We start from the raw sequence: 27,899 nt of genomic DNA on the forward strand, positions 1-27,899 counted from the left end.
ACGACTGGAGATGAGTTGATTATTTTTCGCTTCCGTTTTGTTACTATAATGGTATAGAAAAGGGAGTAACGAGTTCTTTATAGAAGAAGTGGAACTAGGCTTGTTCTGCGACTTACCATCTTGAGTATTGGTAGTAGTTGTATATTGTATTATGACATAATACATATGGAATGGGTTGATAGCTTGGTGGGCAGTGGGCGTGCGCTGAAGATAAGGAATGCTTAGGATTGTATTACGATTACTATACTGGATATACATACATACATACATGTATATGCGCACACGGGCATTTCTTGAAGAATCTCCCATGGTCTAGATTCTCTTTCTCTTGACTCTTCTCTAATTATCTAAAGTCCATACGCAAATCCACACACAAATCAAACACCACCAACGCCGCCGCTGCAGACCGAAGCCTCAGGCCGCACAATCACCTACTTAACCTAACCAACCCTCCCAATCACCCGATTTATAAACACCAAAACTCCCAATATCCCCTTCCAAACCACAGAAAACCAAGGGAAAAAAAAAAGAACCAAAGCCAACGATCAAGCTTGAAACCTAATTAACCTGTGCGTGAAACGCCCGGAAATATGCAAGATGTGCAAAGGTTTGCATTAGTACCCATTCATTGCGGTATGCATGACGGTATGTATGTATGCATGCATGCATACTTTTTTTATGCATGCAGAGGTTGCTGGACGTCCGGGTTACGCCTAGGCGTCGCGGGTGCTCGATGGGATGGGATGAGCTCGATGGATTGGATGACGCGGCTTGGGCTGGTTTGCGCGCTAATTAATTAGGTAGAGTTCCTGTGAGACTGGAACTGGGTTTTGAACCATTGTGATGGATGGATAAGATGGATAAGATGGGGTGGAGGGTTGGATTGATCGCCTGCGCGCTTGCTCGGCCTGTTGCCTGTGTGTGTGCATGGATGGGGCATATGGATGGCGTATTGCATGTGGATGCGTATGGATACATGTGTGCGTCGCCTAGTATGTATGTATGAGGCAGTGAGGCTGCATAGGTAGGATAGGCACGTAGATCGATTTGTCCAGACGAGTCTGATAATTCTTCGATCTACATTACATACAGTACACGCGTCATTGGGACGGGGGACATACACTATGACTTTCTAGATACTGTAGTTGGATAAGATATGTGATCACCCATTCATTCATTCATTCGTTCGTTTGTTTTGGGAGTTGGTTTTTCTTTGTTTTTTGTTTTTTTTTCTCGGGTCAGGGTTTGGGTGTGCCTGGCATTATCCTTGCTTGTTGTCTTATCTAGCCTTGCCCTATGTTGCCTTGCCTGTCCCTGCCTGTGAGTGATGGCCTCGCCAGCCCAGCACCGACCATCTGGAATGTTGGCTTTGGAAACGGAACGGGAGCAGGATAGGCTGGTAAGAAGGAGTTTTGTTTGACAGGGGCGGGGGTGGTTCGCAGGCATTGTGTTGCTATTTTGCGTGCTGATCCATGGCGCTTAGTTTTGCTTGTTTGAGGCGTCTGGGGCTTGGCTTGGGACTGGCAGCAAAGTGCGGTGCGGGAGCCTGGAGAGATCTGGGGATGGGACTTGGCTGGTACCGGCTACGTAGTGGTTGGGTTGGGTATTTGGCGCGTATACTGCTTGGGATGATGGTTTCGCTGGCTCAGAGAGATGGGGTTCGAGATGACTGTTGCTGTTGTTTATGTTGATGTTGCTTGCTGTCACCGTCGCTGTGCTATTGTGCGATGTTGAATTTTTTTGCGTCTGAAAGGTGTAGCAATGCGCCGGCTTCGTGTCGTGCGCGCCGTTAGGTCCAGCTCGGAGATCCATTACTTGCCTAGAACCCAAACAACTTAGCATTCAAGATATCATATGCCTATACGAATCGAGGTATGGAAGATGATGTGCGCATAAGCGATGAACGCTTCAAATCGTTATATGAGACTAGCTTCCGATCATGGGCGTCACTCTACTCTCGTGCAAAGGAGAACCTCCACCTACCGACCAACCTTTTCAATGAGCACACATTCTCTCAGCATCCGTACTTTCCTGAAAACTTACGACTCAAGCATGAGGGAAGCGAGGTCCTTGTGTCGGGTCACTCAGTCTGGAGCTCAACGGCGGTAGCATGCGAGAACCCTACCGGACCATTCCAGCAGCTCCTGCAATTCGTGGTCACTTCAAATGACCCTATCCTGCTTTCGATCGTGGATTCGACTCAGGGTAACTCAAATTATGCGCAGTACTTTGATAACGAAGGTGACTTTCTTGCTGTCCTTGTTCTAGCATGGGCATACATCTTGTCGGCTCGCTGGGCTGAGATGATGCCCGAGTCTTGCTCCATTAGATACACGGAATGCCGGGCGATCATGTGTGATACATCAGAACCCGGGATAGATCCGAATACCATCTCTGTTGACATTGGACCAGCAAGCTCAGAAGAACGTCGATGGTGGACCGCTGTTCTGGCACCAGATCAGGGCTGGCAAGCTACAATGAAGCTAGAGCAAGAAACATTCTTATCACCATGGTCAGTCCGATTACAGTCGGACTTGCATTTCTCCATACAGCAGAAGCCTTCCTCTCCGCGATGTCTCAGCCCATCCTCCTCCGAAGCCTTAGGGTATCTCGACAAGTTCTGTACTCGTCACAACATCGTGGACCAGAGCTATGCTGCGCTAGCCGCTGCACTTCTACTTCCATCAATGGGTAGAATGAATGCCATCCGACTACACGCGCCTAGGGCCAATCCCTACAAACATTGCGTCAGTTCCGAGAGAAATCTGCAACATAGTCGAATATGCGAAGACCACTACCTAGATAGGCTCCTTACAATGAGCTGTAATCCCAAAGGGATACGCTCAATGTTGCTCAGCGCCTTCTTCGAGCCGAGCATCGAGTGCAACGCAGTCACTCCATGGCTACAAGGGGCTCTGTGTGCCATTGAGACACTGACTAGAGACACCCCGTTTATACTAGGGCGTATGTGTATGGAACGAGCACCTAGGCTCGCAATCCTTTGGTTGGGAAGCACCATTTTAGGCCTCAACGTCAGACTTCTACAGGATGTACGGACAGGCATGATACCGATAGACCTACACAGCGCCGTCTGGTCAGACACAGTCCAGTCGTTCATACAGCTACCTACATCCAATCCCGTTGAAAGAGGTGGATTTGTGACTCGCGCAGACGAGTGTCGACTGCTCTTGCTCTCCCAGCAGGGCTATCACGCTCGAGTCCCATTTTGTCAGTGGAAACCGTTTGGCGAGACCGCTCTTGATGACGTCGACATCGAGGTCCGTCTCCACGCAAAATGTGGCAGTCACGGGTTACAATACCAGAGTTTTGTCTGGGAATGCACTGACGAGAACTTGTCCTGTAAATCATCTAGACAAACAGATGTTCCTCCTCCAGCAGACCTGCCTGGCTTAGACATCTGCAGCACGAATGATATATCTATTTCTTACAATGCGCTGGATCGAGACAAAGAGTTTGTCTCGGAGAACGAAACACGGAAAATATTTACCTGGTTGCGCAGCGAGGGTTACACGCGGTCTGAAAAGGGGATATGGGAGCATGAATGGCTTGCGGAATCAGACGATGAGGACACGAGTGTTTTAGAAGATGAGAATGGGAGTTGCGCTAAATATAGAGATAAGTCTATGTCACGCGTGGAATCTTGGTCAGCAGATTGTGAAGACCAGATAAATTAGATATTTCATGACCTGTATTCGGTTCGTTACAAAGCTTCTACCTCGATGCATGAATCAATCAAAAGGTATTGGTTAAATCTTGTGTAGTGCCATAGTAACCGGCTGAGAAGTTGGAATGATATCGTAGTCACTAATGTAAAGCTCCAATGAGTATACAAATCAAGAACTTCAAGATCCAGCCTTGAGTGTATGCTCTTGTGTCTCTATAATCTATCTAAATTTATATATATTGCTGGTATTGTAAGGACGAACATTCTTTTACTGTCATCGCCATATGAAACATAATGAAAGCAGCGCCACACTGCAAAGTCCTGCGGCCATGACGAGGCCGATCCTAAACGCCAACGCTAATCCAGTTCATTCAAATCCTCCTTAATCAAAGTTCTTGCTCAGTCAAAGACAAAGTTGGGATGTTCCCGCCGCGGCCGCGACGGTTCCCGACCTCGTCGGCCCCGCCGATCTCCAACTCGAGAGTATTGTCTCCCCGTCATGGTATTACTCCTTGTACTTGCAACTGTAGGTCGAGACACCGATCGACCACCGGAGCGAGTCGTGGACCTCGATCTTCTTCCCTCCTCATTCATTGTGATCATCGACACAGTGTCGGTCTCGCTATATCGTAACGAATTCGCACGAGAAGTCGTACGGCTGGTACTCCTCGAGAGATATGGTGTGGACTTATGCGCAGCGATAGCCTCCAGGTCCAAGCCGTGCTTTTCGACCATTTGCTCCTGGTGTTTCAGCATGTGGACGGGTCCTCGGATGAACGTCGAGAGGATATCGGCAATGTTGAGCGCCTCGCCCATTGCAACCAGTCCGAATCTCCCACCTCGATACTCTCTTGGATCGTCATCCTCGGTGATTCTGTAGGGCGCGATGCGGAATGTCCACAGGAAGAGTAGGGCGAATAGAGGCATCTCGCAACAGATGACTAGGTTTGGCAGTCCGTACACAACGTCATCCCAGGTCATGTATTCGCTCGGCTGGATTGCCTGGTATCCGGCAAGTGCGGTAATGATGGTAAGCTGCAAGGCATTTACCACAACGATAGACTTGAAGGCAATCATCTTTCTCCAGGCACCATGCGGGCGCAGCTGATCAGATTGTTTCACGTGGAAGTATATTTCTCCCGCTACAGCGAGGACAATGGAAATGTTTTCGATCCAAGCAATCTGGGGCACATGTCAGTAAGTCTTCCATATCGATGCGGGAACACTTACCCATGACTTGGAGAATGCGAAGCTGTTCGATGTATTACAGTACCACCCAGTAGCTTTGGATACGACGGTGATTATAAAGACGATGATACTGACAGGAATCAGTTGTATCGCCAGGTACCAACATAGTTTCAACCATGTGGGACCGGAGTAGTTCTCTTCTCGCATGTGCGAATAGCGCCGTTCCATATGTCGAAGGTGATGTAGATGGTCGTATTTGGTGACTCTGAACATCCGTTCAAAGCCGTCCTCGTTCGATAGGACGCAATTGCATAGGAAGAGAAGGAAGGCGGCCACGGTAAATGATTCGCCAATAAGAAGAAGTGGTTTCAGGTAAGGGGCGGCCTCTTCAAAGATAACACCCAAGAACGACACGAAGACGAACCACTGGATAAGGTATGCGACACGCATGATTCTGCACAACATGTTAACAGCGTTGCAGATGATGTGGCGGTGATACTGACTGTTTCTGCTCTCCGGGAGCACAATAATGGGTCGCATGTCGAGCAATGAGAACCCACGACAAGACACAAGCGACGAAGCCTGCCGAGGCGGAGAGCACAATGGCGAGATCGTGAAACTTGAGGTTTCCGACAATAGGAAGTATTTCTGTCACTGTCAACAACAAAGACTTTCGAGCTGCAAGAAGGTTGCACTTACCATGGTCTTCCACAAATGCTGGCTTCTTAGGACAAACATTCCAGTTTTCATAGATTGTCTCAATCTCTCCTCCTTCCACGTCCCCACCTTCATCTTCCCCCTCCATCAAACGACGCACCAGAGAGAACGCTGCCGAGGAAAGCGACATTGTGGAGTCGTTGCACCAGAAAATGGAAATGTAAAGAACAACAAATGAGAGCTGCGCTGGCCATGCAAGCAGTGAGTGTTAAGAGACAGGAAAAATCAACGACCGGAGTGGCACGAACGACAAGTACAACACAATACAAAGCGGACATTTCGTCCATATCTACCTGCCAACGTCCGGACATCACTGTGGTCGTAGAGTCGAGCTTGGCTGGGGCCACCAGTAGTCGCTAGAGTGATCAGGGGCTTGCGATCCGCTCCCGTCACGCCACATCATGTCCGCCAGTGCCTTCTGCAGGGGCCATGCAGCCCAACGCCAACAGGCTGCGGCTCTTCAAGTGAGGCTGGCATCACTATCAACCACCCATTTCTTAGACGCAGATCATCCTAAAACAGCCATTATTATGATTCAGGCGTCCTGTTGCAAGGCTGATGGCGCACGGCCCGGTATTGTGGCTGCCGCTGGTCCCAGCCGGCGGGTATCAGTCAGCGCCTGCCCCTTTTCAAGGCAACGGGTGTCGTCAGCATTGCCGGAAGAAGATCTAGCGCGTGGGTTTTGAGTACGGTAGTCTGTGCGGATATGCATAAAGTTGTTTTGTGCTATTTCTGGTAAACACGAACCAACGCTGACAATAACATATAACAAGCTATAAAGTCCCTATGCGACTAATAATCAGTCTCAAAAGTAATTAGCATCGCACACAGCTTTGTTCTTAATATTGATCTTACCTTGGCAACGAAGCTAAATACTCCAGCCACTGCAAGGTGATCAGTAGTCCCGTTAGGCATAGCGATAGATAGCAAAAAAGCAGGCTACGTAGTCGTTGCTAGTCCATGCGAAGCTAGAAGATCATTATTTACAACGTTGGCTAACACGTTAGGAACCATCTTAAGGCGTTAGCCAAGGCAACCAATTTACTTCTTCGCACTAAGCAAGAGGAGCCACACGCGGCGCCTGTTAGCATCTTACCTGCGCCCTTCGCAGATAGCAATTCCCTATCTCCTCTCTACTTCTGAATCTTAGCTTGCATACTCAGAAACCTGCTGCTGTTTACTTTCACGGCGATAGCAAAACTCATGGGATTTCAGGCGCTCGAAGCTTACTCTTAGGCATTTGTCACTTTTAGCCTCAATGCTGTAACCACATACGCTTTTCAATGCAAGACATAGTTCACGAAAAGACGAACACAGGTCATGTGTAACCCCACTGTTCGAACTTGATAGAAATAATACAGATTCTGCCATTGTCAGGATCCTACCTCTATTGGGCTCCCAGGATGAGCTATCCGCTGCACTACTAACAGGGGTAATGGTCTTCTTTATATGGCTTTGCATATTCGTCCTCGACATTCTCACAGAGTCGCATGCGTCGAATGCTGGTCGTCCATCATGGTGAAGCCAAACCACGGTCAATTCTCTCGTCCGGGGAAGTCCAAGCCAGGATGACTGACAAAAGAGCGCTCGGCGCAATTCCATACTCTTGAGTCTTGACGCAGCGCCTATTCAACCAATTGAGGTACGGAACATTTGCCTTGAATCCTGGATGTAAAGTAGCCACGAAGAGCTGCGTAAGCCACTCCCCCGTATATCACGCACTTCTCCAATCTGACAGGTACTGGATACATTGCATGAATGAAGCTGAGGTATTTAACCCCGGACGCACTGTCATTCGGGCCGGTTAAGCTTTCACACAGAGCCCGCGATCGTGCTAAGCTATTTCATCAGATCCCCCCAGCTTCTTAGCATTACACGCATGAGTGATTTTCAGGAGCGCTTGCGTGGCTTGAGAGCTCTGTAGAAACGTGAAAAGACGCGTGCTAATCAATTATGTGCAGTCTACGGAGATACTCACCACAGTCCGCACTCCCGCTGAAGGCTTCCTGGAAATACTGGGTCCTCTCGAGACTGGAACTTTCTATCTTGCACGCGATATGGCTCAATATAAAGGACTGGGTTTTCGTGCGTTTGCATCACACTGCGTTTGGCTTAAAATAGTTCCGAGCGAGATTTGAAACCGCATCAGCTCTGCGCGGTCTTTTCAAATTCCATATTATTCCCTGATCTGCGGAAAAGAAAAATTAGCCAGGGTGGGCAACCAAGGAATGGAGCATCATTGATTAAGTATACGCAAGCCCCCTACTAGGCCTCTAAGAGGACTGGATACTGTCACTGGCCTAGATCCATTGTTCGTTGTATCAGGTCAGTTGACAAAGGATGGATGGCTGGACATATATACATATAGAGTACCCACTATATCTATAAACACCAAAATTCGGCAAAACCACGAAAGAACTGAATCGTTATGTTGGTTGAATTGGAAGAGTATCCCAAAAGGGCAGACTAGGTCTGAGATGTAGTTATGGATATGCAAATACTCTAGGCGGAAGGATACTATACGGGCATGTATCATCAATCAGCCATGATACGCGAACCCTAAGATGTCAAAGTGAAATAAGATTTCCACAATCATCTAACCTAAGACCTGAAGCTGAGGGGCATTCTTGTATACGACGACGGGCAGATCTCTAGCATTGTGGATTAGGGAATGTGCGGACTTGGTCTGGTGATCTGAATATTGCAAATACACCAAGATACATTTTAGCTATTGTTATATCAAGAGGTATATTGTGGATGTTATTGATCAGGTTTCCAATGACTGTCATGATGAGGTAGATGTCGAAGACATGCTAGTAAGCATCGCCCCCCCTTGGTAGTACATTATAATCCAGTAGTCGATCATATTGACTTACATGCTGTTACAGCATATCTGGCACGATAGTTATCACATTTGGCCTCTGGATCGATACTTGGAAGAGAAAATTCAAATTTGGATTTGATTGGCCATTTGTCTGGCTCCCTTATATCGCAAAAGGCTCAGCAATGCTACGTGCTCACGTACGCGTATTAGAATATCCCTGTGTCGAGGCTCACGATGTCATAGCTGTGAGACAATTTCAGGGCTCCAATATTGGTGTCCTAATACTGGTGTCCTGATACTGGTGTCCTGATACTGGTGTCCTAGTACTTGTGTCCTAATACTGGTGTCCTAACATTAGTATGCTACCTCGATAAAATTGACTGTTAACATTCTAGGTCCCAGGTGCATGTTGAAATGATTCCCACCTCCTTGACTAGTGGCAACTCGCCACTTTACCACGTCTCTGACTTCATAAGCAGGATGCTCGTTTACACCTTTTTACCTGGTTCTACATTCCGGACTACTGCGAATCCCACAATGTGTCCTACTTAAGCGCTCTTACTAGAGGCAGCTGCATGTATTGATATGCAATGGTGCCTGCTGTGTGCGGATGAGAAAGAAGTGTATCTGCTCATGAGAATATGACAGGATTATGATGAATAGGATCTTTACGTCAAATGCGATGTATGTATGTAGGGTGCCCATGGCACATATAGTAACAACAAATGATATGAAGCGCTCGAGTGTATGATTGCGTTGTTCACAACTCTCGCTATGCTACATCGTGCCAGTAATAAGAACTCTCACGATGCTGTTAGACTGGCTGGTCGCATCTCGCGGATCTGGACAAAATAGTTGGGATGACGACCCAAGAGAATCTGTTATAGGCCCATGTTTCTGAAAGATACAGTCTCTCCTCAATCCACTTAGTGACCTACTCGTAACGCCCTCGCATTTGACCATTTGTAAGTCTATGATAGACATCCAGGGAAAGACCAAGCGATTATTGGAACTTTTTAGAATTAGACATGATAAGGTTCATTAACAAAACTATCTAGTCCAGCTACGGTATATGCATGAATAGCGAGCTTAAGTGGCCTTATTAGTGAGGCTTACATCAATAGAGCTCTCACAGCATCTACAGACTAATCCATGTACTGTGGAGCGATCATGCTTTTGACCTGGCCTCGCAGGCTAGTTGTTCCTACAGTGGCAGTAATCATATGAGTTCATCCAGTTTCAAGTAAGTTTTTCCAACATTCTGTTCCGAAATGGCAAGGGTTGTAGACAGGCAAGTCACGGTCTGCTGCGTGTTTGCAGGGAAATACATCAGCCCAAGAACTCCTTCTTGAAGTTCATGGAGGGCTGTCGTGTACACATTAGTTAATGTTTTTCTATATAAATTAAAAAGTCTGTATAAGCCTTCTGGAAACTTTTGCTATTCCAAATATTTTATGTAAAACACAGCTTGACGAATCACTTCACTGCCTCAGTTGCCCCGCCTTGATTGAAGCCCAGCATCGCAAATACAAACCTCCCGGTGTATCTATTATATTATTCCGCTAGTCACGGAAAACTGCCTTAGCTGAGATATGGTAAAACTTGTCTGCCAAAGAAGTGTTGCAGCTCAAAGCCTCTAGGTCGGTAAGATGAACCTAGTCACGATACGACACGCCGACAAGTAATGCTAAGTACACGGAAATAGTTGGAACTGCAGAAGGAGAAGGCTTCGCACTGATGCAGTCGTCAGACGGTCAGACTTGTATATTCTACGGAATGTCCCACCGTTCTCTATGTCCAGTCCCGGGTATGAGGCATAGCTTTAAATCTCGTCTCCTTTGTTCTTTCCAAGGTATGTGCTACGAGGCCCTGGCACATTTCACTCGATATCTCAATGAAAGGAGACTCCTGATGGTCTCCAGGTATGTGAATCATAAAAGTCGTGTCGTTTTCACCACTGTGCGGGAGCGCCTGGAGGAAGGAGAGAAGATCACTAAGGCTCAGTGTTGCGCACAGGGATGGAGAGCCTCCCTACGAGTTAGCAAAACCGATGTACATACTCACTCTAACCTACTAGCTGATCTCTCTCCTCTTTCGGTGTCCTCATTGTCGCTCAAACTCGGGAGGTAATGCTGGAGGGTTTTGATGAGATCGTTGAGTCCACTGGGATGATGGACATCATCCCACCAGCGAAACAATACCTGTAGGTAGTCTGAGGCTTTCAACTCGCCCAAGGTGCTTGGACTGGTAGCTATGGCACAAAGAACAAATATTTCAGGACTATTAGCCCAGAGTTCGCGCAAAATAGTGCGTGCTCGCTTCTTTGGAGTATTTCGTTGCACTGCGACCTCTCCAACCATGGCTACTTCCGACGCACGCTTGAGAGACTGAAGCTGTTTTGTCGACAAAGGAACACACTGGTCGGTGAAGCGTGCTCTCTCTGCTTCCAATAGTTCGCGGAGCTGATCGCTGGTAGCTAGTTGTTTCTGCGGCATGGATTCTGAGGACTTCAGCGAGATGGTTCGAGGTCAAGTGAGAAGATATGAGATAAACGCCGGTCATATGAAATAAGATCTACGTTCCAGAGTAGAGGTGCGTGAACAATATCTATATTGGACAAGACAAATAGGGCTTGATCGAGAATGAACAAGGTATGCCTGAATTGTTCGAGTTCAAACGACATGTGCATAGCTTGTTCGAGATCGCTTGAGCTCATTTGAGCTTTGTCAGTGTCTTAAGAGCTGTCTCAAGTGATCTTGATCTTTACTTCAACTAATTAGAGCACATTCCATGAAGCAACGTCGTGTCAAGGACTGTACATTCCAAAGCAAGTGGCGGTTGATTTAGACACTACAGCTAAGAGTCACAGGTATAAAATAGACTCCTAGATCTTTGTATGGGTAGAAGCATCTTTAACTCGGAAGTCACAAAGACAAATCTACATCAACCAAACAAAGTTAGGCCTGCAGTGCCGTTTTTCTCCTTGTCTAATCCAATGACATGTTAGATGTGCGGAAATGCCCGGAACAAGTTCAATTGCTCCCCAAAACACGTGGAAGGAGGCGATGATGAATTGAGATTCAAGCACATTACGATGTGTCTGCCTGTGTCAATCAGACTGATGACTACGATGCGGGTCTCGATGAACTGGATGAAGACTGCCCCCGTGTGCAAAGGGGAGACCCCACCTGAGTCACCATAGGAATGGGTCTCGCATGGTGTTGATGACTACTGGCTCGCTGTATACAGGTATACAGATAATCGCTGTTAATGCATTCGCTTGGTTACTCAATGAGGAAACGGTTACCACTGACTAACACCAAAGCGGTTAGCTTGTTGAATGCAGCCCCCTCCTTTATTAGACTTCCCAATTTGCTACACCAATGCTCCGTCTTCGTATCGATCCTCTCTCTCTGTCTCTTGAATATGAGCGACCACTCACCAGTTCGTGTCATCATTGCAGTTTGTGTGACTAATATCCCGGGAGAAATAGGTTACAGGGTTACGAAGCTTGGCGAAATGTTCTCTAGATCTGTGTTGAACCGGCCTCTTCAGCGAGAGATGTCTGCCACGGTCCGCTTTGATTATGCGCATTTTTTGGAAGGCTTTGACTCGGAAGAACCGGTGACGAAACATTTTGTTTACGATTTTAATGTCAATGGCGCTATCACACGGTCTTCGCTCAAGGATATACCTCATCCATACTACATCGCCACATGGGAGGCTGGAGATACCGTGTAGGTATTGAAATACGGATTTCTGTCGCTCTGTTGACAGTTTCAGTTGCTTCATCAAACGGAAGTCTGTAAGCAATTCACCTGGCGTCATAGACCGCACCAGTTTTCTACCTTGGGGTGGGCCAGGCTATTGCGCGTTCCTCGCTGAGCATGAAACTCTTTTGACTTCCATTTGAAAAAGCTGGAACTGAAGTACTAGACAGCTTTGTCGTCTAAAAGTACCTAGCAGAAGGGCGACACCAGGTGAGGCGATATGAGCACAATGGTTCCTTTGGATATAGTCATGAGAGGACCCATGAAACAGTGTTGTAGTTTTGATGGTCTTCCGAAGACAGTATTGGAGTCCACCGAGTGCATACCGAGGAGATTCTTCAAGGCCCGTTGACGAACACAGGTCAGAATAGACCTTCGAGACATGGTTGAACCATTCATTCTCTTTTCTGGTATGAGTTACTTGAAAGCTTGTGACATGGTAAATCAAGGGTTTCTAGGCGTCAAGGTCGGAGGTATCGTTTGCGACGGCGGTTGGAAGGCTCTAAAACCGAGCTATAGTATAAACGAGTAATAGGATATAAATGCCAAGGATATAACGATTAACCTCATGATAAACTAATAGTAGTAGCTGAGAAGATGAGTGATTTGAAGAGTAATAATCATAAGAGTCAAAAGATTCAAGGACATTTACTATATAGACTAAGCGTTTTATAGCTTAAGTACTATACATCTATCTCCAAGCCGTAGACTACTCTCGCGTAAAAGCATTCGAGCCTTCGCGACCTGAACAACGATAGTACGGGCGCCGTCACGTTGCGTAACACATATAACGCACCACCTGGTGGCACTATCGATGGCTTGTTGGAAAAAGCTCTTTATCATTCGTTCCCGACGAAGATCTCGTGTGCCAGGGAACACTGATGACACGGGCGCGGTAATTTGACATTGGGCGCCATGTAGCGGTGATTGCAAGCTTCTTACTTGTTGCCATATGCTACGCAGGAGCATTAGGTCAATGAAGTCCCCTTGGTGGCTTCTTCTCTCGCACATTTGTGTCCTTAGTCTCTGTAACTTCCTGATGTGGGAGGGAGGAGGTTTGGTAGTACCTAACGAGCGACCGACATAAAGAGTGGATATCGGTAGGATCGTTCTAGAGCAGATGTCAGCTATTGAAAGGGGCTAGAACATAAATATAGGCCTCGATATGCTCGTGACAGTTGTTGCCATTGTGCTCCAAAGTAACTTGCCAGTCCTTTAGTCATTTGTAGACATCTCCTGCTCTTCCTCAACCCACCGCACCAGGCCACGGAGTTGATGAAAAGTAGAAGGATGAGGATGGAGGAACAAGAGAACAGGCGCAAGAAGCTGCTCCAGCGCACTCTTAAAAAGAATCCGGGAGGAACTGCTTGCGCCAGTCCTCTTGTTCCGCCATCCTGAGGGTAAATTGAAGTGACGATGTCGGCAACCTGTGTAGGTGACTTGGATTTAGCGAAAGGCTAGGCGAACTCCTGGCGCCTGCCAACCTTACTTACAAGGCAACAAGGCTATACTCTTTCACAACTACCCTGCCCTCGGATATTTGGTATCCATTCCCAACAGGCAGCAGCGCGTATTTATTCTGCCGCTGTTGATCCGGCAAGTGTGCACGGGCCACTCCAAAAATCTATATAATCAGCTCACTCCCCTCCGTTCCTCCAACTTTTCTTCTTCATACTTACCTTCCTGACTGGGTCGTTGCTCACGAATAACCTCCTGGTATGGGACCTGCCTGCATTGCACATCGCGGAGTAGGACCTATATGAATCTCCTTCGGGGGCTTCATTGGGGCAATTTTTGCTGGCTTCATAATTCTTTTCATCACGTCGTGGCCTTTGTGCTCCGATGAGAGGAAGAGGATCATATATCATTCATCATCCTTGGCTATTGAGATAACTTCCTAACCAGTTAAAAGAGCATCACAATGATATACTGACGGTCATGCTGCTGATCTCAGTTCAGTTCCACGACAAACGCAACTGACAAGCGAGCTTTCGTGGGCCAAGGACCTGGGAAAGCCTTCGCCAGTACACATGGGATTCCACACTGAAGCTTTTGAAGATGTGAAAATGCTGACATGCTTCGATAGTTCTATTTCTGACGGCTTGATCTGTGATGGCTTTGATCTTTAAAAGAAAAATTTAGTCAGGTTTCAGATTTTCCACGCTTGAGGCATGCACGACGCACGCCACTCATGGCCACCAACCACAAAGCCATAAGATAGAAATATCTCACACATCTCACTCAAACAGAAAGGACCCTTCAACAGGCCGTCTTCGCATCCTCGCTGCCTATATACACCACGATCATCGCGCGCAACCAGAGAACACATCATCACAAAGCACAGGTGGGTCTCGTACAAGAGTCTTGATCATGCCTACGAAAGAAATCTGGCAATGATGGAGGTGGTGGAACATACACAGAAGAGTACGGAAAGATGCCCATGATGACATGCCTCCTGTTCTGGATTTTCAGGAAGATCGAGAGCTGCTCCACGCTTTACGGCCCGAGGCTGTCCTAATCCTTCCGCAATACGAGAAGCAAATCTACGATATCAGCCATATTTAAGGTAAAGATCAGCACTATTGACGAGGATCTGACAAGGCAAGATGGTTACTTTGGGTTCCTTGTGGCATTTACTTATCTAATAGTTTTCAGAAACGAACCCAAACAGAGCCATCTGGGACCCCCTCGCCCTCAAAACAGATCAGTTTCGGAACACTTTAGATAATGATTAGCAAATCTATAAAGCCTCAAGAGCAAGTACTATCTGAGGATCTTCGTTTGTCGAGTCAGGAATAACATGAAAATTCGGGAAAGAAACCACGCTTTGGACATGGAAGTCTGGGAGCCTCGAATGAGAAGACGTGTTCTTTGAGACACTGAAGAATGTAAAACACTGGTGTATGGAATATCTAATATAACACCATCCGGCATGCGACAGTGAAAGAAGTCGGCATCACAGGTAATCTGACGAGAGAAACATACACTTGAAGAAGAGCACATGAAAATTCTCGATTTAAACATGGATGTTCATACTGACAAGGTCCCCGACAACCATGCAGGCACTGTGTACATAGCCAATTTCGTTTCATTTTCAGGTCCACAGAGAGAATATGCCATTTAGATATGAGAGGTTTATTCAGCGTAGTTCATATGGCCTACAACATACTAAGCGGCGCACCAGGGGATATTCTAGCATGCCGAAAAGGGCAGCTCGCGATATACTCTGACGTCATCATTCAAGCTGAATATCTACAGTGATCTATCTGTTATATACAACTCGACGCATTTATAAGTTAGCATGCCTCTGTGCATTCTTCTCATTGACAAGCACATATCGGTAGCGAGCCTTGCCATCTGCAAGATCAACAATGGCTTGGTTCGCATCCTTCAACGAGCGCTCCTGTATCCATGGGTGGACCTTCTTGTCCGCCGCAAGCTGCAGCATTTCCGCAATCTCGGCAGGTGATCCAATCGCAGAACCACCAACCTTGATACCATTGCCAATGAGAGTGAATGCATTAATCGGAGGAAGATTACCGCCGTCAGGGGCACCAACCTGGATGAAGGTGCCCTTCACCTTCAACAGCCCGAGGTAGTGTGTCAACGGCATCTTCTCGCTGGACACCGTGCAGACAATGAGATCAAGTGTGCGCTTGTGCTTCTTCTCCCAGCCTTTATCTTCGCCCGTCGCTATGTATTCGTCCGCGCCGAGCTTCAGCACGTCGTCTCTCTTGTCGCCCTTTCTTGATATACCAACCACACGGTCTGCACCAAGTGCTTTTGCGAAAAGGACACCGAAATGTCCTAGTCCTCCGACACCAACGATACCTACTGTCTTGCCAGGTCCACAGCCATTCTGTTTCAGTGGTGAGAAGACAGTGATGCCTCCGCACAGCATGGGTGCGGCTTCAGCACTGCTCAGGGCCTTTGGAATAGGAAGTACGAAGTGTCCGTTTGTGCGGTTGTAATCGGCGTATCCGCCGTATGACTTGCCCTCGCCATTCGGATACACGGAGCCATATGTATTGACAAGCGCCACACCGCAGTGCGACTCATGTCCGCTCGAGCACTCGGCACAGGAGCTTTGCATACAGCTCCGCGCCTGGGCACCCACACCGACGCGGTCGCCAACCTTGACGTGCTTGACGTTCTTGCCGACCTTGACTGCCCTCCCGATGATCTCGTGTCCTACAACACAGGCTGGGAAGAAATGAGATTAGGATGATGTTGTGGATATATGTAGGAACTCGCAATTACTTACGATATGGTGTTGGTCCCCAACCGGAGCTGAGCTGATGCAGATCAGAACCACAGATGCCGCAGTGTGAGATTTCGATGTCGACGTCGTCTTCTTCCCATTTCTTGGGCTCGAATTTGCCCCATTTCATGTGGCCCTGGACGGATTTCTCGTCCTCGCCGAGCCAGCCTTGGAATTCGTAGTCGGTCATGTTTTAAGGATGTGAATAGAAACGCTAGTACTTGACAGGTGTAAGGAATAATTTGATTAACTGAATAAGGAGGAGAAGTATGGCGAGTCTATATAACCGCCGAAATGACGAAATGTGACGTGTGTAGGTAGCCGTAGTAGTGCAACATATTTCCCCTACCGTCTCCAGTCTAAAATGCCACCACTTATCTCCAGTTCGACTTGCCAAAGACCGCTTATTGCCGTGCAAAGTCCATACAAGTGGAGCTTTTGAACGATCCGATATAAGTCGGCTATGCCTTGCTTTCATAATCTAGACAGTCTAGACATGCCGTCTAACCTAGCAGCACGGAACTCTCTACTGTTCGCGGCAAGCTCAACGACTGTTCCATTCATTTCCTCGTCTTTCGCAAGACGGAACCGTACGCGAAACTACTTCGAAGTCCTCGCCTCCTCGGCAATTGAGTAAGGGTTTTTCTGTCTTCACAGACTAGTGTGGCGGCGGGGGTGGTCGATGACGACAAGCGTGGAATCTGGCCGACCATGCCGAGATCTCGAGATCGTGTCGACGGCAATGCAGATATACCCTTCAATGGCACAGAATACTATATCTCTTGCTCCGCGTATTTTACTTCCTCAATCATGGTCGTTTTCATGTTCTCGAACCGTGCTGCCGTATGTGAGTGAATAGTCTGGCAAGACGACCTTCGTCATCCATGGAAAGACGAGGGGTTCGCTGTGTAGCGGACAACAAGAGTCTAGGACTTGGAAGAAGCGTCACACAAAACGGGCATTTGCACGGCTTTATATACGCTGTTCCCGCCATCACAGTGCTCAGATGTCAGCCTCCTGAGCCGCACGTCTGTAACAAGCCATGTCAGCACTAGTAGTCTGATTACGTCGGGTGTTTCACAACACAAACAGTACGGTAAGCCATGACATGCCAACATTGAATGTATTCATGGTGAGTTTGTATTTCAAGGGTTTGAATACTTATTGAGTAGATATAGATATGCCTAGCCGGACAGATCTGTGATTTCGTTCACAGCGGCATCGCGGCTAGCATCGATTAGAACGAAATGCAAACGGACATATCTGTTTCCAAAACGAAACTCTAATCCAGAAATGCTAGGAACTATGGCATAGGCTATTCAAAAAAAATTGATATTCGCAACACCGGGACTTGCTATGGCAGTGTCCTCCTTGCACATTTACGTTACGAAACCAATGCGCTCGGCAATCAAAGTTCACTGTTGCATAGATGTTAACGTCACCTCCGCAAAATAACATGATACAAGTACCAAAAGTATAATTTATTCATTCAATAAAGCCAAGAACAAAAGTAAACTCGTCATTTATACAAGCCCATCATCCACTCAAGTCAGACACCCCCACAAAGTATCCAAAGGCGCATAATATACACTCCATCCCTTCACCCCTGACACCACCAACCCACCCATCTCAAAAAGCAACTCTACTCCTCCCAGTACTCATCACCCTGGTTACGGCACGTGCCAACAACACAATAGTACCCACCACCGGAGTTATTGTTGTTGGGGCTCTTAATAATCGAAGTGCCCCCTGATGGACTGAAGCCAGTGCACGAGTTATACGCCCCGTTCTGCACCGTGTAGGCCGTGTGGGCAATCTTCTGGAACACACAGACGGTGTCGCCGGGCCCGCCGTTGCAGGTGTACGAGTTGCCCGTGGTCCAGGATGTGCTGACGTCGAAGCCGCCGCTGATCCACTCGGCTGGGGAGCCCGTGATTGAGAAGCCGATGGTGTAGGAGCGTGTCTCGGTTTGGCCGGTGCTGCAGCCGTTTTCTTGGTCGCAGGTGATGGTTTGCTGGGTGGGTTTGTGTTAGTTTTTGGGAGGGGGCTATGTGTTGGGGGGAGTGGGTGCGTACGGAGAGTTGCTTGTGGAGGTAGTTCTGGTGGGGGTCGCCGTTGCCGACGAGTTGGGTGGAGGAGGACCATTGGCTGCAGGCGCCGTACTGGCGGTCTTCGAGGGTGTTCTTTGCGGCTTCGGATATGTCTGCTGCAGGGACGGCGACGGCGGAGGTTGCGCTGAAGAAAGCCGCGAGGGCAGTGAGGAAGGTGATGGATTGCATGGCGGCGGTGGAGGTGGTGGTTGGCTACTGGAGTAGAGATGGAGGCTGACTTGAGGTTCTTGAAGTGGATGATTGAGCTGTGGATGATGTTCGAAATGGCGGCAATCTGTCGTCTCTTTATACTTCGAGATGTTGTATACTCGAGGCCCGGAAACATTACTCTCTACCCACAAATCTGCCCATGATCATCGTTTCAAAGTGATCACCAGTGTCCTAATCCAGCATGCCATGAGCCATGACGATGCTCGTGTTCCTCGTACCACACACTATCAAAAATTGAAGCCTGAAGGATCAGCCTCCTCGTCATGCGTACTAGGTTACAGGCAGAGCCTCAAGGTCGTAGCCAGCCAGTCGTATGTGACAATTCATATGCAGGGACATCGACTAGAACCTGAAACGGCTTTTTGGCGTTTCCATGTTTCCATTTATATCCCACAATCCCTGGAGAACATTCTACCCCAGATCCACTTTGAACGCCACACTTGAGCCTCTAGGTTTGGGGGCTAGTTATATGTATGGATGTTTGTGCTGCTGGGCGCATGTCGCTCCACTTACTCTGCAAGCAACGTGAAATTCCAACATCTCCACGTTTGACGATCCTTTGCAAAGCTTGCAACTCCGGCACGTTTAGTATGATTCTTCTCGTTGCGCAAGGATGTGACCTCAATTGCCTTCTGTGTCGGAACCTACGTGTTTGTGCGAAAGATGTAGTAGACATTCTTCACACGTAGGTTGCAAAGTATGTTCAGCTGGTATCAATGCCCAAGAGACATCCCACAAAGTATCACAGACAGTGAGCCATTACGCCTCGGTTGTAGTCAAGACATCATTTCGAAATCCGGACAAGCCCCTAAAAGAGCCACTTCGGGCTTGGCGTCTGTTGGACCCTTCCTAAGTCTTATTTTGACATTCCCCGCCTCAAAGACTACCAGCGTCGATCTCCACGCGACGTTTGCACGCTATAACTAATGTAGCAGACGCCGACGTGTAATTAGCTCACGCCTGGGGCTAACCAATTTGAACAAATCCCCGTTGCTGCTGTTTCTACGTAGATCTTGCTACATCGTGGGGAACGCCATGATCAAGTGGCTTGCGTTTCGAAACCGTAGACCCGGCCTCTGGGTTGCAGGTGTGGGGATCGACAGTTGGATGTCTGCTGTCAGACCGTTTGACAGGGAAGTCAACGTAAATGTGTGTTTGGGTGGTGGTGCAAAGAGTGTGGGGATCGAGATGGGGTATGACGATTAGTTTTTGATGGCTATATGAGTCTGTGTTTGTGCTTTGGGTCGTATGCCTTGTCGCGTAATTGTGTTGATGGTTCACGACGTCTAAGCGATTCATGAATTGCCGATCATGTGCTAAAAAGGATAAAGAAGAGATGCTGTCCAATGATGATAATATCTTGGAATAAGTATAGTGAACATGGATGCAAAGAATGCCTTGGAGAAACTCCCCAGGATGCCTCGCTTAAGCTGACTGGCCCCCAAAGTCCGCCACAAGCTCAGACCCTCTTAAGGAAACACCACGCTTATTCATAAGCGGATAAGCGCTCATGGATCTAATTATCTTCTGAGCCTTTCTAGTCTTCTAAGTCTTTCTAAAGACTAGGCTAATAGAAGCTCCATACCAGAGATCTAGCTTACTTATTAAATCTTTCCTTGAAGAGGGTTTAAGACTGTTTAGTTACTGTTTAAATACAATTATATTACTTCTTGCTAATAACTATACTTTCGTTGCATTTCTTGTTTGATTCTTGAGCGAGATGGTCGTAGACAATGTAGGTAACGAGGCGCCGTGCGAACGGTTGACAGGTTGATTCACGTTGAAACACAGACTAAGCTTTCATACGTGGAGAGGAGGTTGTTGAAAGATTGAGTGCCAAGGGTCTGAAGCTTATTCTAATCTGGAAGGGCAATGGGCTGTACAGTATAGGGGAATTGATTGGATGAGGCCATGCTACGCCGCAGTCTGGGACAAAAACTTCAACTAATTACCTGACACTTCTATTTGATAACAACCTTGGCAATTTATATTCCCACCTCTCAACGTTCCACACCATGCCGCCTCCATGGAACGTAATTTCCCTGCTAACGCATCAACTCGACTGCAATGCACGTCTCACAGTATTGTGCCGAGGCAGGCGTGTCTACATCTCTATCCGTAGAAGTAACCTGAACAGCTCACCAACACTCCAAAGGCAACTCGCCCACTTTCTAAAGGCTGTTGCGGAAGAAGAAGACGACAATGTCATAACTGAGGACTTCTACGACTGGCTCCTCGAGCCCTGCAAGAAACTCCTGGGCGACCTCTGCTTTCCATCTCACCTGACACGGCCGACCTACGCCGATTATCTCGCGCTGGAGACTTTGCACTTTGAACTACATTCTAGCGATGGTCATGTTGTTCCTGTCCGATCGGCACGTGACGATATTATGATGCCGCCAGGCATTCGCTTACACTGTGACCTTTTCTCGGTTTGGCCGGTACTTGGACCCGAAGACCTCCAGATCCGTCTCGATTCTGCAGGGACAGACCTGAGAGCAGACTCCGTTGAGGAGTCACTATTACATGAACCTAGCAAGGTGTATGTAATGGACCACCCGTACTTCTTTAAAGCCGCTACCCAAGATAATCGCAGTCAGTGCGAAAGAGAACTCCAGGTCTTCAAGGAGATTGAACAAGCTGGTTTGAAATCTTTGAATATTACTCATCTTTCCGCCGTCGTTTGCGACTCGGATGGAGTCTTCTACGGCTTCTTACTCCCGTATATCAACACATATGGGAACACGCTCACGTGGGCTATGGTAACACGTGCTACAGCGTCAGAACGAGCACGCTGGGCCGAACAAGTGACACACATTGTAGAGCGTCTACATGCCGCAGGAATCGTATGGGGGGACGTAAAGGCTGATAACGTGCTCGTCGACACCGAGCGAAATGCCTGGGTGGTGGACTTTGGAGGCGGTCACACGATAGGATGGGGGGAGAGCAGCACGGCAGGGACAATAGAGGGCGATCGAATCGGCTTGCAGAAGATCCTAGAGTTCATCAGATCTCCCAAAGTTGTTCGAGAATGACTGGTGCAAGTGACCTTTTCACCCCTTGCAGTACCTTGCTACTTACTCCCTGGAATCCTAATTCTAGAGATATTAAAAACAATATAAGATTTCAAGGATATCGCGTGCGACACGTGCCAATCACGGACGGACGCGACGGTCTAAGCTTGCTGAGATAGCATTAACCTGGTCGATGTCATGTACAAAGTAAGGCTGGTGCTAAGCGTACCGCTCCAAGACTTCACCCGGTATAGACAGACGCCAAACTTTTAGTAAGAGCATTCAAAAAATGCTGGCCCTCGTGCAATCCTCTCAGACTCCTTGCATATGCCGAGCAGTCCTAGTTTGATGCCCAGAAATGTTGGTGGTGCATGGATGCTAGTACACATCCGGTACTGTAACAGATCCAGATCCTCTAAGCCACCTTGCAGCCACATACGTATTACGTGTTGTGTTAGCACCTGTGTCCGATGGGGTTTATCCTATGTCAAAATGTAACCATATGCATGGGTGGGCGTCAGGAGCTTCAATATCGCCGATAATGCCATATGTGTGTTGGAGTTACAAAGATTTTAGTACGCAGACGGCTTGAGGCCGAGTAAGCAGGGATACAGTGCCATCTTACAGAAGAGCCCCTTGGGCTAACAGCGAGCATTTGGCCGCTGTGTTAATTAACCTGGGTATTTCCAGGATTAAAGAAAGCCGTGATAGACGTTCCCGAAGTGCCTCAAACACCCTCTATGAAACACAACAGATGGCGGGATGAAACCAACACTCGTACTCAAAACGGCACAGGCGCAAGATCAAACCCCCAGTCTTCAAACATCCAATTCTCGAAATCGCCCGTGCATGGGATGTCTGCAAAGTCCATGTCTGGGAAGGCGTCGTGTGCGCCGTTCGAGGCCGTGTTGGCGTCAGACGACGGGCCTGGTACTTCATCCTGTGTTGTCACTGGGAGGAGCCGTCTTTCTTTCGAAGGTGCTTCGTCGATCCGTTGCTTCGCGCTGATCAGCAGGTCTACTGCGTCCTTCAAGAAAAGCTGCCTTTTCTCTGCGGACTTGTCTGCCTTCATGAGTCCTTGTGCTACTCCGATCAGCCAGAGATGTCTCTCGTCGCCTTCGGAATTTATGACTTTTTCATTGACCATCTGGAGGGCATCTGTTACTACTGACATTGCGTGCTCTTCGATGGCGGCGTTCAATATGCTGTCTGCTGTTGGGTCCACGAAGTACACGAGGCAAGCAGATAGCGCTGCTCGCACGTGGTCGTGCATCATCAGCTCGACGATGTAATCACCTTTGAGCACGACTGCTTTGTGGCAGTCCATGACCTTCCTAGCAGCATCTATCATGACATGCCGCGAAGTCATGACTGCCATCGGAGAAGCGCGATGCTTCAACTGCTGCTCATGTACAACGAGCATGTATTGATACAATTGTATGGATAGCAGTGCATGTATACGAACGGAAGAAGATGGAATAGCACGAATATGCGCTTGCAACTCCTCCGTAACTTGCCTTGCCTGGTCATAATCGTTCTCATGGTGGATGTCGTTCAGCAAAGTTCCCAAGCGATGCCGAAGGCTTAAACTCTCTCCTGCTATTGCCAAATAAGATGACTTGGTGTATACCTCTCGAGGACGTCGGAGCTCATCATCACTATTATTGCTCGGAGCTGAAACGTCACTTTGGCCAGTCCATGGGATCGGCGACATCCCATGCTCAAACGCAGCTTGAAGCTCAAACTCCGCGGCCGCTGCCCATATGCGACGACGCATTTCCATCTCGACCGTGGACTCACTTTCCGCGAGACGACTAGGATCGCGATGCAGACCTGCGCACATGCAGATTCGAAGAAACCTCCCGGCATTGGCCCACGTGCGCTTGCATTTCCTGCCGTGCAGTTGCTGGGCCCAGAGGAGGAGAAAGCCGATCTGGAAGTCGTTCATGGTCACAAACCTAGAGCTTCTGGCTTGAACCCATCTTTCGCAAGCCTCTAGTATCGTCGCGGCTTCTGTACGAGCAGGTTTTGTGGTGTGGTCCGACCCATTTGTTGCAGAGACTCTCAAATGCTTTGCAATTGCGATTATGATTAATGTGGTGACGACGACCTGTATCCCAGCTTCCTGCTCGGTTTGCCATAGAGTCGCATATTCCGACTCGAAAGTTGGTAGGTGTATGACATGATATACGTGGTCGAATGTATCGAGGTACGACTGTACTAGCCGGTCAGTCTCGTCTTTTTTTGGTAGCAAGGCTCTGAGATCCAAACTAGCAACAGACGAATGCATGTTGTGGTCGTATTGCGCCAGCGCATTCAAAGATAGAGCATCTCGCCGCACATGATCGAGGACCGGAAATGCCTTGAAAGCGTCTCGGGCGAAGGCAAGAAGGCCTGGTATAGACTCAACCATGCATCCAGAATGCGTTCGACCATAGAATCGAGTTCGAAAAGAGGAGCCGCGGAAGATGGTGTTGTGGCGGTTCACACATAATGTCTGCGATGCATCCCTATCATCAATACCGAATTCCGGAACAACCTTATTGGTCGGATGTATATCGAGTGGCTTTCTTTGTGCCTCTTTGGTGGCACCATTTTCAACAGCGCCGAGTCTGGGGAGGATGCTGTTTGTACCATTGCTAGGTGCTTCTTGGCTGGATCGGACGTTTGGTACTCGAGCTAGCCAATCTAATTCGCTGTCTCCAGGTGCGGATGCAGATACAGTTTTCCGAGGTGCCTCCTCAACGTAAAGACATTTGTCTGGTCGCCCGGTCTTGATGCAGCGGCCACATACCGGTTGCTTACGGTCGCAGGAGAGCTTTTGCTTACGACATTGTGAACAAGACCAGATTTTCCTTCGTCTCTTCCTCGAAGGTTGATCTTCCATCATGGCCGCGGATCGAGTGACAATACGAAGACCCCATGTACCGTTGGCCCTTGAAGGCACGTTAATAAAGGATCCTTCATAATACGTCTTCTCACATGGCAGGATTTCATGACAGAGTGGTTAAGCCGACGCAAATCGGAGATCCGAATTCTATAACCGACGCTATCGACAAGCACTAACCTAAACAGGCATCCCAGGATGTCAGCTTCGACATTTCTTCTCACTTTACCAAAGCCAAAATGTACCCATCTACCACATTTCGACTGCCCAATGCCGAAAGTAATGTAGCAGTGACTCGGCTGTCACCCTTGACCTGCTCAATAAGAGATTGGGGATCAGGATCCTTTCTCTCCACGCCCTCGGTGATCTTCCGGACCACATTGTCCACATAAATACAACCTCCCTTCCTCGTCATCTTCACAGCCCAATCAAAATACAGATGCTGATTTTCCCAATCAGCATCAATCAAGACAAAGTCAAATACGGCCCCTGAGGCCTGCAAGTCTGGCAAGATATCAAGGGCCGAGCCTAGGCGGAGATCGACGTTGTCCAGGCCGCGGAGATTGACTTCGGCGATACTGCGATGCTTCGGATTGTGGTCGATGGATGTGACCTTGATGCCTGGGACAGACTCCGCGAGCCAGATTGTGGAGTAGCCGGCGAGGGTGCCTATTTCAAGGACGGATTTGGCTTGCATGAGCTGGCAGAGGATGGAGAGCTGGCGCCCGTGAGCAGGTGAAACTTGTATGGCAGGGATGCCTTCAGTCTCGGCTCGAGAGATGGCATTTCGGAGCCGCTCGTTGTCCTGCACGACCGCATCCTGGGCTGCGAAGGCCACTTTGTTGTGTGTAAGGAGATTTTGGTAAGGAGAATCCATCGTGATAGCAAGATCTGAACTCAGATGAAGAGATAATGAGCAATATTCAACGTCGTCTATGAGCATTTATATATCTCAAAAGACCCTTGAAGCCCCCTTTCATATTCGGACTACAAAGTCCGATCCGATCCGGCGATCCGAATGCTGGTCCGAAATGGATGTGCATTGGAGTGATTCGACCAATGGCAGAACTCTAGAACACGTGCGTATGCCCAAACGTGAAGATATTTCTTCAGGGTGCGACACAGACTTGAATGTTGCGATCGATCTGGTCACTTGACTCATGCCATTGTACGTGGTACGTATAGTATCGTATATTCATAATATCATCCTACATGTGCGTGCATCCCAAAACGCCGGTGTGAAAATTCCGCGGCAAATGCAACAAAATGAGATTGGCTCGATCGCCTTTCGACTCTTCATCAAATCCCTCCATAAGTCCCGCTTCTACTCTCCGTGCTCAGAAGCCCCTGTCTATCCTCTTGTACCTCTGATGTCGAATTATTCCGCACTAGCATGCCAACTGCACCGACACTAGGGACCCAGCCCCGCATGTAGCCGCTGACTCTGCGCCATTTCCATTTCAAACCTTCGTTTTGACTTCGGCTGGAGGGTGAACTTCGGCCCTGGTCATTCGGATCAGGTACAACCACCACTAATACCTCTTCGCGAGTCTTGCTCCTCTTGGACTTGTACATGTAGAACTGGCATGCAACAGCCGCATCCATGATAAGAACGCCTGCGGCACCAAGAAAGAATGGCAGAGCTGCTAGTGTCCATCTGGTTCGGTCGTTGCCCTCGGGACCGACCCACCCGCGACTCGGATTGTCAGATCCACTGGTTGCAGGAGCAAAATCGTACCAAAAACAGGGGTTGGTGATCATGGAACTGGAGTAGAAAAGATTTCCAAAGAAGGCAGCAGCGAATAGCGTTAGGGAAAGGCCAGATGTGCTCTTCCTCGTGTAATTCTTGTATAGCTGAGGCAGGCGCGATCCTAGGTAGAGGAATGTGGACATCCAAGAACACAAGGTACCGATGGCGACGCTGACAGAAATCTGTTTTGCCTCTTCGATTGTGATGGAGGAAGTGTCGACAGGAGAAGCGCGAGCAACAACAGCCAATAAGAGCGAGACGTAAAGAGCGGTTCTTGGAGAGGGCATGGGTGAATTCGAGCTTGCCAGGCGCGTGATATGGCGGTTGTTGGTAGGCGTACTCTGTGAGCTCGATACGTCCAATACCGACGGCGACCCAGAGAATTGTGGAGTGTGGAACAAGTCTTCCGATTTCTGAGCACGGGACCGCTCGATTGGCCTCGGGGAACTGGCGCGAGAATCGCACTCGCTCCTAGAGCCTTTTGCTGATGCGATGGATAGGGCATCCGAGTCGCTCGAGCTATCGTCTGTGTTGTCCCTCCATCTCCCCCAGACACTTTTCAAGGGGCGACCATGTTTTAGGTGCTCGTACCATAGCCATTGCCCCACTAAGCAGCAGTCAACGAAGCAGTAATAGAATGCTATGATAATCTGCCATAGAGCTTGGCCGGTAAGTAATGAGCCTGTGAGGTTTGTTGCGTCCCCAAGTAACCACTCCCCTAGGAATATGATACTCAGTCCTGACGTTGACTTTATTCTGTAATTCTTGACGACTTGAGGCAGTTGTGCGAAGAGCCAGGCCGTTATGCTAAGTGTACCGAGGAGCGAAGACACAAAGGCGAGCTTGGTCGGCACGCACGCACCAAAGGTTGCAGAGAAGTGAGAGAGGAAGTCATTCTCTGGATTGCAGAGAGCTGGCAGCTCGGCCGTTCCAAGCAGGGAGGCCATGCTCGATGAAGTCATGTCGTGCTTGAGGACGACGATGGTGTGATTGACACCAAGTTATATAAGTAGTAGCGAGCTTCGATGGAGCCCTTCAGGTCGCGATGCCACGAATTCCTGTCCTTTAAGGATCTTGTGGTATTCCAGCACGCGATGCTCGCTTGTGTGTCCACGAAACTATGTCTCGCGTGACTCCTCACTACGGTCGTTCGATGTCTCAGCGCATGGACGGCATCCGGGGGCAAAGAACGTAGAATGACCAGGACTAGAACAAATTGATCAGGAGGAACTGAGGGTGACTCGCATGATCGAGAGTCTCTATGTTCGAAGCTTGTGAGGTAGCGAGGTAGGTAGTGTGAATGTTGAGGTTGAGGGTAACGGTGAAATAGCCTGCGACGACGGATCGCGCCGAGGGGGCAAGGGCGTCTTTGGCTGGAGGATCGCCTGTGATGATGAGACTGGCGCTCCCAGATCGGCGACTAGAAAAGGAAACATTTCTAAAAAGTAACAAAGCGCCGAGTGGGTGCGGTGTGGGTGTGTG

The 27,899-nt window shown here is 48.5% G+C and overlaps 11 protein-coding genes across 11 annotated transcripts; 3 read left to right on the plus strand and 8 right to left on the minus strand.

Annotated features, from left to right (window-relative positions):
* The first annotated feature begins 1,797 nt into the window (after positions 1–1,797).
* EJ05DRAFT_475201 (uncharacterized protein) lies at positions 1,798–3,749 on the plus strand. Its single transcript, XM_033743751.1, has one exon. The coding sequence runs from the start codon at positions 1,875–1,877 to the stop codon at positions 3,693–3,695; it is 1,821 nt and encodes a 606-aa protein (XP_033601409.1). The 5' UTR covers positions 1,798–1,874; the 3' UTR covers positions 3,696–3,749.
* A 121-nt stretch (positions 3,750–3,870) lies between these two features.
* On the minus strand, positions 3,871–6,058 carry EJ05DRAFT_509836 (uncharacterized protein). Its single transcript, XM_033748128.1, has 4 exons — positions 5,573–6,058; positions 5,377–5,521; positions 4,916–5,327; positions 3,871–4,867 (listed from the first exon to the last, which is right to left on the minus strand). The coding sequence occupies exons 1-4, from the start codon at positions 5,718–5,720 to the stop codon at positions 4,085–4,087; spliced, it is 1,488 nt and encodes a 495-aa protein (XP_033601410.1). The 5' UTR covers positions 5,721–6,058; the 3' UTR covers positions 3,871–4,084.
* Positions 6,059–10,205: 4,147 nt separating this feature from the next.
* On the minus strand, positions 10,206–10,909 carry EJ05DRAFT_499387 (uncharacterized protein; the record flags this gene model as incomplete). The annotated part of the gene is made up of 2 exons (XM_033746826.1): positions 10,206–10,441; positions 10,489–10,909. 2 exons carry the CDS (start codon positions 10,907–10,909, stop codon positions 10,206–10,208), a joined length of 657 nt encoding a protein of 218 aa, XP_033601411.1.
* Positions 10,910–11,814: 905 nt separating this feature from the next.
* EJ05DRAFT_509837 (uncharacterized protein) lies at positions 11,815–12,731 on the plus strand. Its single transcript, XM_033748129.1, has 2 exons — positions 11,815–12,151; positions 12,198–12,731. The coding sequence occupies exons 1-2, from the start codon at positions 11,841–11,843 to the stop codon at positions 12,325–12,327; spliced, it is 441 nt and encodes a 146-aa protein (XP_033601412.1). The 5' UTR covers positions 11,815–11,840; the 3' UTR covers positions 12,328–12,731.
* A 2,742-nt stretch (positions 12,732–15,473) lies between these two features.
* Positions 15,474–16,635, minus strand: EJ05DRAFT_485046 (GroES-like protein; the record flags this gene model as incomplete). Its single annotated transcript, XM_033745411.1, has 2 exons — positions 15,474–16,387; positions 16,449–16,635. 2 exons carry the CDS (start codon positions 16,633–16,635, stop codon positions 15,474–15,476), a joined length of 1,101 nt encoding a protein of 366 aa, XP_033601413.1.
* Positions 16,588–17,025, minus strand: EJ05DRAFT_327711 (uncharacterized protein). The gene has a single exon (XM_033740816.1). It carries the CDS (start codon positions 16,921–16,923, stop codon positions 16,660–16,662), a length of 264 nt encoding a protein of 87 aa, XP_033601414.1. The 5' UTR covers positions 16,924–17,025; the 3' UTR covers positions 16,588–16,659.
* Positions 17,026–18,087: 1,062 nt separating this feature from the next.
* Positions 18,088–18,724, minus strand: EJ05DRAFT_499390 (uncharacterized protein; the record flags this gene model as incomplete). The annotated part of the gene is made up of 2 exons (XM_033746827.1): positions 18,088–18,459; positions 18,521–18,724. The coding sequence occupies 2 exons, from the start codon at positions 18,722–18,724 to the stop codon at positions 18,088–18,090; spliced, it is 576 nt and encodes a 191-aa protein (XP_033601415.1).
* A 1,998-nt stretch (positions 18,725–20,722) lies between these two features.
* Positions 20,723–21,846, plus strand: EJ05DRAFT_475205 (uncharacterized protein). Its single transcript, XM_033743752.1, has one exon. The coding sequence runs from the start codon at positions 20,782–20,784 to the stop codon at positions 21,799–21,801; it is 1,020 nt and encodes a 339-aa protein (XP_033601416.1). The 5' UTR covers positions 20,723–20,781; the 3' UTR covers positions 21,802–21,846.
* Positions 21,847–22,345: 499 nt separating this feature from the next.
* EJ05DRAFT_327752 (uncharacterized protein) lies at positions 22,346–24,772 on the minus strand. The gene has a single exon (XM_033740818.1). It carries the CDS (start codon positions 24,668–24,670, stop codon positions 22,562–22,564), a length of 2,109 nt encoding a protein of 702 aa, XP_033601417.1. The 5' UTR covers positions 24,671–24,772; the 3' UTR covers positions 22,346–22,561.
* Position 24,773: 1 nt separating this feature from the next.
* EJ05DRAFT_327751 (S-adenosyl-L-methionine-dependent methyltransferase) lies at positions 24,774–25,788 on the minus strand. The gene is made up of 2 exons (XM_033740817.1): positions 25,506–25,788; positions 24,774–25,463 (listed from the first exon to the last, which is right to left on the minus strand). The coding sequence occupies exons 1-2, from the start codon at positions 25,608–25,610 to the stop codon at positions 24,888–24,890; spliced, it is 681 nt and encodes a 226-aa protein (XP_033601418.1). The 5' UTR covers positions 25,611–25,788; the 3' UTR covers positions 24,774–24,887.
* A 26-nt stretch (positions 25,789–25,814) lies between these two features.
* EJ05DRAFT_463612 (uncharacterized protein) lies at positions 25,815–27,364 on the minus strand (the record flags this gene model as incomplete). The annotated part of the gene is made up of 3 exons (XM_033742722.1): positions 25,815–26,313; positions 26,383–26,690; positions 26,844–27,364. 3 exons carry the CDS (start codon positions 27,362–27,364, stop codon positions 25,967–25,969), a joined length of 1,176 nt encoding a protein of 391 aa, XP_033601419.1. The 3' UTR covers positions 25,815–25,966.
* Positions 27,365–27,899: the final 535 nt, after the last annotated feature.

This window comes from Pseudovirgaria hyperparasitica (assembly GCF_010093815.1).
Source record: "Pseudovirgaria hyperparasitica strain CBS 121739 unplaced genomic scaffold EJ05scaffold_6, whole genome shotgun sequence".
NCBI lineage: Eukaryota > Fungi > Ascomycota > Dothideomycetes > Acrospermales > Acrospermaceae > Pseudovirgaria > Pseudovirgaria hyperparasitica.

Excerpts from the sequence above, each read along its gene's own strand:
- EJ05DRAFT_327711 (XM_033740816.1), bottom strand. The coding sequence starts at position 16,923 with ATGAAAGCAAGGCATAGCCGACTTATATCGGATCGTTCAAAAGCTCCA.
- EJ05DRAFT_327752 (XM_033740818.1), bottom strand. The coding sequence starts at position 24,670 with ATGATGGAAGATCAACCTTCGAGGAAGAGACGAAGGAAAATCTGGTCT.
- EJ05DRAFT_327751 (XM_033740817.1), bottom strand. The coding sequence starts at position 25,610 with ATGCTCATAGACGACGTTGAATATTGCTCATTATCTCTTCATCTGAGT. Across the intron at positions 25,464-25,505 it reads ATCTCCTTACACACAACAAA|CGGCTCCGAAATGCCATCTC; the intron begins GTGGCCTTCGCA and ends CAGGACAACGAG.
- EJ05DRAFT_475205 (XM_033743752.1), top strand. The coding sequence starts at position 20,782 with ATGCCGCCTCCATGGAACGTAATTTCCCTGCTAACGCATCAACTCGAC.
- EJ05DRAFT_475201 (XM_033743751.1), top strand. The coding sequence starts at position 1,875 with ATGGAAGATGATGTGCGCATAAGCGATGAACGCTTCAAATCGTTATAT.
- EJ05DRAFT_509836 (XM_033748128.1), bottom strand. The coding sequence starts at position 5,720 with ATGTCGCTTTCCTCGGCAGCGTTCTCTCTGGTGCGTCGTTTGATGGAG. Across the intron at positions 5,522-5,572 it reads AGCATTTGTGGAAGACCATG|AAATACTTCCTATTGTCGGA; the intron begins GTAAGTGCAACC and ends TGACAGTGACAG. Across the intron at positions 5,328-5,376 it reads GCTCCCGGAGAGCAGAAACA|AATCATGCGTGTCGCATACC; the intron begins GTCAGTATCACC and ends CATGTTGTGCAG.
- EJ05DRAFT_509837 (XM_033748129.1), top strand. The coding sequence starts at position 11,841 with ATGAGCGACCACTCACCAGTTCGTGTCATCATTGCAGTTTGTGTGACT. Across the intron at positions 12,152-12,197 it reads TGGGAGGCTGGAGATACCGT|TTGCTTCATCAAACGGAAGT; the intron begins GTAGGTATTGAA and ends TGACAGTTTCAG.